This window comes from Sabethes cyaneus, chromosome 2, assembly GCF_943734655.1.
Source record: "Sabethes cyaneus chromosome 2, idSabCyanKW18_F2, whole genome shotgun sequence".
In the NCBI taxonomy this organism is placed as follows: domain Eukaryota; kingdom Metazoa; phylum Arthropoda; class Insecta; order Diptera; family Culicidae; genus Sabethes; species Sabethes cyaneus.
Window position 1 is genome coordinate 203,070,464 of NC_071354.1, and position 9,633 is coordinate 203,080,096.

The 9,633-nt window shown below is 38.5% G+C and overlaps 2 protein-coding genes across 2 annotated transcripts; one reads left to right on the plus strand and one right to left on the minus strand.

Moving 5' to 3' along the window:
- Positions 1-4,209: 4,209 nt before the first annotated feature.
- LOC128737470 (THO complex subunit 6) lies at positions 4,210-5,370 on the plus strand. Its single transcript, XM_053832110.1, has 2 exons — positions 4,210-4,424; positions 4,482-5,370. The coding sequence occupies exons 1-2, from the start codon at positions 4,315-4,317 to the stop codon at positions 5,353-5,355; spliced, it is 984 nt and encodes a 327-aa protein (XP_053688085.1). The 5' UTR covers positions 4,210-4,314; the 3' UTR covers positions 5,356-5,370.
- Positions 5,371-5,765: 395 nt separating this feature from the next.
- Positions 5,766-7,644, minus strand: LOC128737131 (protein disulfide-isomerase TMX3). Its single transcript, XM_053831696.1, has 4 exons — positions 7,546-7,644; positions 7,214-7,466; positions 6,379-7,150; positions 5,766-6,316 (listed from the first exon to the last, which is right to left on the minus strand). The coding sequence occupies exons 1-4, from the start codon at positions 7,586-7,588 to the stop codon at positions 6,098-6,100; spliced, it is 1,287 nt and encodes a 428-aa protein (XP_053687671.1). The 5' UTR covers positions 7,589-7,644; the 3' UTR covers positions 5,766-6,097.
- Between the last annotated feature and the right edge of the window lie 1,989 nt (positions 7,645-9,633).

The following is a 9,633-nucleotide window of genomic DNA, read 5'->3' on the forward strand; positions in this document are numbered from 1 at the left end:
GTGGCGGTTAGTGTGTATTGCGATTATTATCCCGCATTTTGCACCTTACTGGACACCGCAGTCTAAAAGTGCGATACTGCGAATGCTGTGAGTGAGAAAGAGAAAGAGTGACAACTGCAATGTTGCTGTTTTCTTTTGTCATATACATTGGCATTATAGAAAATAATCTGGATTAATCCAGGTACAGCTGCAAAGCACAATATCTAAAATTTTTCTTTCGTCGGTTTAGTTGTGCGCCTAACAGTTGCGCGCAGCTCTGTTCTGGTTGCTCGCAGTCAAAGTATCTCTTTTACACTCTTACGAAATCTCGTAAGAAACTGTCAACGCAAGAGTGATGAGAAAAACAACAATATTTCTCTCTCGCTCATCAGCTGAATGCTAGGGTAGCTTGCTTCGTGTTTGCCCGTTCAAACATGGACAAATTTTTCACAAACGCAATCAGCATTTAAATTTTATTATTTTCGGTTAACGTAAGACATTGTAACTGTGTTGTTTGTAAGTCTGTACGTAATAGGACAAAACAAATATTATCTAAGCAAAGAATAAGAGCATAAACATAAAAAACTTACACGTGCTTACACTGTCAATAATATATGATTTACCTTTGCGCACAACCATATTAAACTGGAAAACGAAATATTTTCTCGGGAAGCACAATACAATTTTTAAAAATGTTTATTTCTGGTTTTCAAAAGGTTGTATAATCAATACTTTTGCATGGATTATGCGACCTTTTGAAAACTATAAAGTCAGATTTGCTTTTGGCAACTTCGCCGACTTACGCTTGATATTTCTGCAACAACAATCAAGGGTGGAAATATCAATTTTACTTGAAAAAAGTTGCCAAAGGCATGCTACTTACAGAGGCGCCGAGACACTCAAAATTTGAAACAAAACGGAGATTTATGACGGTAAATAAAGGTAACTCTCCGCTTTCGTTCAAAATTTAGCGGTTTTTGAGTGTCTCGGCGCCTCTGTAATCTACAGTCACTGTAATGCTACTAGCTGCCATTAGGCACGCGAAAAGGTGGATATAGAAACAACACTGAGAAAGTGCAGTATCAGTATCGGCACAACAAAACTAAAGGAATGTGCGCTAATTGAGGGTTCGTTATTTAATTGGGTGTTCGTTAAATATTTGGGCAATGTGATAATTTGAATGTCAAAAAATTATTGAATTTTTGAGTTCAGAAATGTCTAACAACTGTCAGTCAGCCCAATTAGCGAATCAACTGGAGTGCAGTCGTGACCTGTGCGCTGTTGTTTCCGTTACTTTACATTTGTATGGGCGCGAGCAAGAGATGCCAGTCTTCTTGATGGAATGTTTTTGATAAAACCACCCCATCGACATCTGTATATCGAGCTGCAGTAAACGTCAGCGACAGCATGTCCGGGGCTCAAAATTTGACAGCGGGCCCAAATCAGACTGCTGGCAGTTGAGTGAAACGCAGTGCTGAATTGCTATCTCACTTTCGCACACACGAGATGTTGGCGGCGAGAACATGGTTGTCTGCCATGGGCTTGGATAAAACCCTTTGTAAAAGTTACTTTATCCTTTGTTTTTGCAATACACACAGATTTATGAGGTTATTTCCGATATTCCTACACTCTTAAATGATTGTACCTGTAAATAGGTCAGATTTAGTTAAAGCTAGGTTGAAACTACTCAAAATGCCCTTAAAGTGTACAAACTCAAACTTTGGGTAAAAATTTCAACCAATTTTGGCTACTTGCTACCGATAATTGAATTATTCTCTATGACAAATAACGCACTTGTAAGTTCCTACTACCAATTTTTTGGTTAAAAAACTACTCAAAATCTGAGTTTGTACACTTTAAGGGCATTTTGAGTAGTTTCAACCTAGCTTTAACTAAATCCGACCAATTTACAGGTAGAATCATTTAAGAGTGTACACCAGAGATGCCAGAAGTGAAGACATGTCTTCATTTTGAAGACATTTTTGTTACAAGAAAGTAAAATGTCTTTACTTGAAGACATGTGAAGACATGTCTTCACCATGCAGTTTAAATGGGCGGAAAGCCGAAGGAAGACAAATAAAGACATTTTTCCCTCGATTTTTCCTTGATTCGTGAAGATTTTTCAAAAAATCACCTGGCATCCCTTTTCTACACTCAAAATATTCTGCACATACTAATAGTAAATTTCCATATTGCGACATTTGCCCCTATTTAGACTACCCCGATTTACACGCTTATCACAGTCGAATCTCGCACACGATTTCGCTCAAAGAAATTGAAGTGAAAAAGAAGGGGAAGAAGGAAAAAGAAGTCAAACTTATTAGTAGATCAAACTAAAAGCCACTCTAGTGTCAGATTAACAGTGCAAAATGCGGAACGTTGCATTAAATGATTATCACAGTAGTCCAAATAGTCATAAAAGGGGCAATATGAAATTTCATATGATTTTATCATGAGCCGCATATAAACACAATTGGGTATTTTAATTTCCCCAAAAAAGTGGATTTTTTCACCTTATTTGATAGCTCGTCGTTTTCTGCATCTAACAGTTCTTTTTTTATTTCAACTAGGCCAATATTTAATGAAAAAAATAATAAAAATCAAAAATAGAATGATTTGCTGTTTGACAGATATCAACCAAGCTGATTGATTGAAATGATGTCAGAAGTTCTCTCCCTCCCTTCTATCTTTCTGATAGAGCCCTTCAATTTGACCGAGCTTTTGACAGCTCCCGTATGAAACCTGTATCGTCCGATGACCATAGTTTATCTATTCACTGTGTTGTCTAAGGTGAGCTGAGAAGAAAAGTGGGTTACTTTTCATCTATCGTCTTATCCCAAAAAAAATTTTTAAATTAAAAAAATGCTATTTTTATTACATTCACTCGTCAAATTTGAAAAAGTCTTCATGTGACGATACAGTGACATCATATGTTACCATAATATGTGAAAATTTATATACCGCTAAAATACCCAATTCTCCCAGAAATACTCATAAAAATTATACACATATGAATATCATTTTTCGCGTGTACATAAATGATAACTGTTTGGCATATAAAGATCATTTACTGGGCATATTGCAAAAATCTATATGTGGGACACATAGAAACTACGAAAAGTTTTCTCAGTGTACAGATTTCCGATGAAACAAACTGAATTTTGCATAATTCTATCTCCCGTACCTTTGTAATCTCTCTGCTGTTTGACATAAGCGATCGCTCGCTTGTAAGCAAGTGGTCGTTTGCTTGCAAGATCTTGTGAGTCAAAGATGACGCCCGTGTCACGTCAGTTCGCAAGTGATTCAAGTGCGTTGTAGTTGGAGCATGGCCCAACTAGCGAACACCCAGTTAACCTTAACCTTAACCTTAACCCCACCTTTTTGCGTGCGTAATGGCGGCTAGTGGGTACAACTTTCGGAGAACGTTTGCATGCCTTAGGCAACTTTATTCACGTCATTGTTGATTGTTGATATTTCCAACCCTGATTATTGCTGTATAGAACTTCCAAGCGTACGTGAGCGAAGTTCCTAAAAGCAAATAAACATTGTCGAAAAGTCTACCTACTAGCCGCCTTTACCCGCGCGAAAAGGTGGATTATCATTTCTTATTAACTTTTTGCGTTTATGCATTGTAACCACAGCTGTGGAAAAGCCCTTGAGCGGCACCTTTCCTTGAGCAGAAGTTATCCACCTTTTCGCGTGCGTAATGGCGGCTGGTGGGTACAACTATCGGAAAATATTAGCATGCCTTTGGCAACTTTATTCATAAGTTAACATTTACACCCTTGATTGTTGTTATAAAATTATCAAGTGTACGTGAGCGGAGTTGCTAAAAGCAAATAAACATTTTTGAAAAGTGTACCCACTAGCCGCCATTAAGTCTGCGAAAAGCTCGATACGAAGGCTTTTTAAGGTATCTGGCATCCCTATATAGAGCTTGCTAAATTGCGATTGTGTTGGTGGTTTGTTTTCCCCCAGTTTGAAAAACGTCATGGAAAAACCAACAGCAGCAGCAACAAATCGCGTGTACGTATACGCGGCATAGTGTGCGTACGGTAGCTGTCAGCAATCTCAATTCTGGTAAAGTTTCCATCAGAAGGAGTTAACTTCAACATTCAATTTATAGTTATCACGATAAGCGTGTCGGTAGGCGCTGTCATGTGCATGTCTACGATTCTAAAGGGCTTGTGTAATAAAGCCGAGCTTAGCTGAACGCGGAGAAGAATATTTACAAAACGACGATACATATCGGATGCTGTTTAAGTTTTAGTAAAGTTCATAAAACTTACAATTCCATTCTCATTTAAATTTAAAGTAAACATTTTATTAAATACAATGGTTGACATAAAAAAGTGTTTCTATACAACCATTCTCTCACAAACCATTTCCGACGATGGTAAATTTTTGTTTTGTGGAAGTAATTTTGGAGAAATACTAATATATAGGTAAACATTTTGTAAAACTTTTCAACGACAATTAACTGTATAATTTTTGCATTTTAGTATTGATCGAATTTCGTGCGTTGACAATTCTGTTACTGACCCAACCGAACCGCAGGTCATCTTCACTCTGCAAGAAAAATGCCAAGTGTACAGTCTCTCTTTTCACAAAGATTTTCTAATAGCTGGATTAAACGGAGAAATTTGTGGCTATCAATGGAATGCGAAAACAGCAACCATCGGTAAAAAAGCCTGGACTGTTAAACTGCCTACTTCCGCTGAATACACGGACATAAATGAAGTAAACTATCTTTGGTTGGACAAGGAACGAGAAATTATATACGCTGGTTGTGGAGACAACATAATGTATGCTGTTTCCCTGGAAGATGGTCGAATCATAAGAAAATATCAAGCACACCAGGATTATATCCATTGTGTTTCGGGTTGTGAGGGGAAAGTGGCAACTGCCTCCGAAGATGGGTTGGTACTGCTGTGGGACCCACGACAAGCTAAGTTTACCGGTAAAATAGAACCTCACTGCAAAGAAATGTTAAATCGACCAGAATTCGGCAAATGGCAAGGAACAGTGTCCATCAACGAGGATTGGTTAGTGTGCGGGGGAGGACCACGATTCTCCCTCTGGCATCTGCGTTCGTTGGAATGTACAACAGACCTGGCGTTCCCGGAGCGAGTACATGTATCCGGATTTATTGACGACGTGATCTACGCAGCCGGTCATTGCAAGAATTTTTACCAGTACAATTTCAACGGGGACATCACAGCGGAAATACCGATCTCAGCGCCAGCCGTTTACAGTGTGGTGCTGCAAACCGAACCGACCAAACTGATGTCCATTGCCGGTGCTTCCAGTAATATCGATGTGTGCACGAATTTTAGCTATCGCGACATCGTTCTCAATACGTATAAAAAGCAGTAATCGAATAGCGTTACAATAAATGATATTAACATAATTATTTTTCGTTTCTTTGGTGAAACTTTTTTCCAGGACATTTTCAATTATTGTAATCAAATTATCTCAGTGAAACTGTGATATTTTCGGGATGGCTACACACCAATATTTGTATTTTATTACATTTTTAAAAACATACACTTTAAATTCCCGCAAACTACAATTGTTTAAATTAAAACCACTACATATCAGCATAACTTTTTAGCAATCTAAACATTTGATCTTGATTGTATTAGCGTTAACCGATGGAAATCCAATTTGAATAGGAAATTTTGAGGAAATATTCAAATGAATTTCTTTATTTAAAATCTTTGAATATAAAATTTATTAAATTAACATTTTTTAACACAATTTACATTATAATACTGATGTGTGAATTGCACAAAACTTTTTGCGGAATGCGCAATTATAAATTTGTGGTTAAATACACATTTTTTTAACAAAATGATAAAAACTTATTCTGTGGTATTTTCACATATTAAATACGAAATAAAATAAAGATTATGGTTATACTGATAGTAGTGTTGTGTTACGACTAAAAATGATGACTAGAAAATTTCTTGTGGCAGGAAAAAGGAATTATCCAATTTCGATCCATCCACTCCTAAATGCAGCTTAAGAAACGCAGTTTTATCAGAATGCTTCCGGTAACTTTTAATGGTTTGACGCGAAGCTCTGAGTTCACTGTACCTACTTACATGATCCAAACTTACTCCTTTTTCTCATGCTTGGACTCTTCTTCCTCTTCGTCGGCGTCCAGAATGTCCGCACAGCAAATCGAGTAGAGTATTAGCGAAAGAAAGCCCAGTGGCAATCCGAAGAGTACTGAAGTTAGCACCGGATTCCCTTGCCACATGTCATACAAGGAAGTTTTCGCTTCAAACCAAGTACGGTAGATACGAACGGGAAGAGAATTTCCTCCAAAAGTCTGCCAAAATGGAATAAACTATTTTTTAACGCATCTTTTTGATAACAGCTAACATTGCTTACCGGAGCGGTTTGGTTGTGGATAGTATCTAGGAAGATTTCGATAGCTTCCGGTGTTAACTGAAGAGGATCGTCTTCCGGTATATGGTGTTCGTTGGTGCTCGCATTCAAAACTATCAAATGTGGAGTAGAAAGTGTGTCCATGGCAATGGAGTGCGCCAGATCCGGTGTTCCGACCCACCCAAACTGAAACCGAAAGTGGTACTTGTGCTTGTTTTTGTGCACGAATATTTCCACCATGTCTCGGAACTCCTGCTCGTGAGCCGCTATTTCGTTGAGCTTATTTTCTTCGACCACTGCCAGGACGAGGTATTTTTGGGTTTGTATGATTTGGTGTATGTTACTTCGTGTTATTTTGGGAAATGTTGGGAATCGTTCTTCATTAACCCAGCGAAAAAGGGACTCATTCAGATGGGCTGGCTCAATAATCTCGAAATTATCTGAATACGGGAAATAGTAATGCATTCGTTCCTTATACACCAAAGCCGCCGGCACGGTATCGATGTCGAAATGCCGTTTCGCGATATCTACTGATGTAGCATAGAAATAACCATGTGGCTGATATATTTCGGCAGCACTATAAAATACATCCCACAAGATTCCATCTTGTTTACCAACATACGTAAAGAAAATAGGATTGTTCGATTTTAATATATCAAAACTTTCGACCCGGGTCACTTGCTGAACTGGTGGACCGGACATTCGGTTGACAAAGTGAATCAGTTCTTCTTTACTGCGTTCACCACTGTAAACATAGTCGTATGGGCCTTTAATACTGTTTAAAGGAAACTGCAGTTTAGTTTCATATCGTAACGCATAGAAAAACGATAATACTTACAACATAATCGTGGGATATGCATTGACCCGAAAGGCTTCCGCGACTGCAGTAAAACGAGTGCAATCTACCCTGCCGACTCGAATATTGGTGTTGTACAGTGCTTGAGCTACGTGGGCCCAAACCGGTTCTAGCTTCTTGCAGTGAGCACACCAAGGTGCGTAAAACATTACAAACCACTGACCTTCGTTTCGGACATCTAAAAATCGATCGCTCAGTTCAAGAACACGCGAGGTTTTTACTTCACCGATAGCAGCTGTAAAAAGGATACAAGAAAACAAAATCAATCACTCGTTTTAATTCGATTATGTTTTTGAGATTAAGTTATTACTCACCAATTAGAAATGGAATAATACCGTATAATCGACTCGGAAGCATTGTGACAAGTCTTTTTTTTTTATTTACGTGAGGTTTATAAAAGTAAAAACCTTTCTCAAACGACACAAATCTTTATTTTCAGTGATCTTAAAAAATTTTCCGATTACCAAAACAGAGGAAATGTCAATGGCAGAACAGATTCCCTAGGGCAAAGATGCCAGTTTTTCTGCTTAAGAATTTGAAACTTTTTGGAATCTAACTTGGAATATTTGAAATCAACCAAATCAACTAAACTGTAAGAAAGCAGTTTTATCAAGAAAATTTGAAATGCGCTTTTGATATGCAGTTTTCCTCGTTTGATATGATTTTGATTTGATTTAAATTGTTTACAATTTGCAGAATAATCTGCATATCTGTCACATCTGGGCCAAACACCCAAACATCCGATACGGAACGGAACACCCCAAACAGAACAATAAGTGGCTGCGTCCACTGCGTGCTGCGTTCAATTCAACATGAAAACCTTATTGCTGGGGAAGTTTTCAGTGAAAACCGACCCCCCGGCACGTCGCCATTTTTCTATGACCGCAATCTAAAACGTCAAAACACGGGAAATCATTTTCATAGAAAATATATGGAGCGGCCATTGTTGTTTGGGGCCCAGCAACGAGGGGTCCATCAGTATGGGGGTACTGTCAAATCATATATATTTATTTTATTTTATTTATTTATTTTTATTTTATATCATCTGACAAAATTTGTCTTAATGAACTAACATAACAATCAAATTGCACTGGACCTAGTAATTTTGCTTTTTAACAAGTGCGAAGGTTCGCCGAACTCGAACAGATGCTCAATAGTAGTGAATAACCTCACACTGAACGCTATGGGTTCGAAAAAGCCGAAGTTTGTACGGTGAAAATCGTTTACTAGCATGGAAGATGGTCTTAATACACGTTGCGATGCACGGAAGTTCATCATGGACAGGAGCTTCGGCGAGTCAATGTCGCCGTTCAGCACTTTGGCCACGAGTAATACTTGTTGAAGTTTGCGACGCCGTTCAAGGGTATCCAGTCCAAGCAGACGACAGCGATCCGGATAAGGCGGAAGGTTATTTGGATCTCGCCAGGGTAAGTCCCTCAATGCCAGGCGTAGAAATCTTCTCTGCACACGCTCGATGCGCAAGTTCCATGAAAGCTGGTGTGGAGTCCAGACCACGCATGCGTTTTCAAGTAGAGGACGTACAAGGGAGCAGTACAAAGCTTTCAAACAATGAGGATCTTTGAAATCCCGGCCTATTTTTGCGATGAACCCAAGTTGCTTGCTCGCTTTAGAAACAATTTCCGTTCGGTGCCTGTTGTCGCGAGCAACACTTATTTTGGCTAGAGATGGTCTTAGCCGGTGGTTTTGCCTGCTAGCACAAAGTCACTTTCCGACTAGGTCGTACTTGGAAATTGGCTGTGATATTCACTCGTGCTGATTAACTAAATTCACTTCACTACTGTGGGAAACTGTTCCCAGGAAAACTTAACTTTATTGAAAAAGGTTACAATTGTCGTCTTAAAGCTACGCGTTGAATAATCGATGGATACTTATGTAAAGCATCCCAGAAAAATTTACTTATATACTATGTCCCTTTAGATACCAGACTTTTCTTCAAATATCCATAATTTTTATTTATTTTCCTTCTGGAGTCTAACGGGCGCTTATTCTAAAACACTATAATTGTTTGAACACTGCTCATTGCGTCCTAACGATAAAAAGAGAAAGAAATTCTAAATGCGACACATGGGAGTGGCTTAATCTTTCATGCCCTAAGCAGGTAGTCTAATCAGTACATAATCCCTGCACGAGATGGTTTTTCAGATTCCTTTTCATATTCTGATTTTCCTACTCCCGATCAGATGGATCGTTTTGCTGGCGTGTTTATTTTTTTTTTTTTACATCGTTGGCGCGTCTAGCTAAGCAGCTTGTTTGCTCTACCTCTGGAAGCGATAATGCCTCCAGCTAAGTTATTTATTTTTATCATTCCGCTCTAGCAGCGACATTCCGGGGCCCGTAAATCATCCTAGATTTACTAATTAATTTGTTGTATTTTTGGATAT

Coding starts and splice junctions, on each gene's coding strand:
- LOC128737470 (XM_053832110.1), top strand. CDS start 4,315: ATGGTTGACATAAAAAAGTGTTTCTATACAACCATTCTCTCACAAACC. Junction 4,425..4,481: donor GGAGAAATACTAATATATAG/GTAAACATTTTG, acceptor TTTGCATTTTAG/TATTGATCGAATTTCGTGCG.
- LOC128737131 (XM_053831696.1), bottom strand. CDS start 7,588: ATGCTTCCGAGTCGATTATACGGTATTATTCCATTTCTAATTG. Junction 7,467..7,545: donor TATTATTCCATTTCTAATTG/GTGAGTAATAAC, acceptor TCCTTTTTACAG/CTGCTATCGGTGAAGTAAAA. Junction 7,151..7,213: donor GCATATCCCACGATTATGTT/GTAAGTATTATC, acceptor TCCTTTAAACAG/TATTAAAGGCCCATACGACT.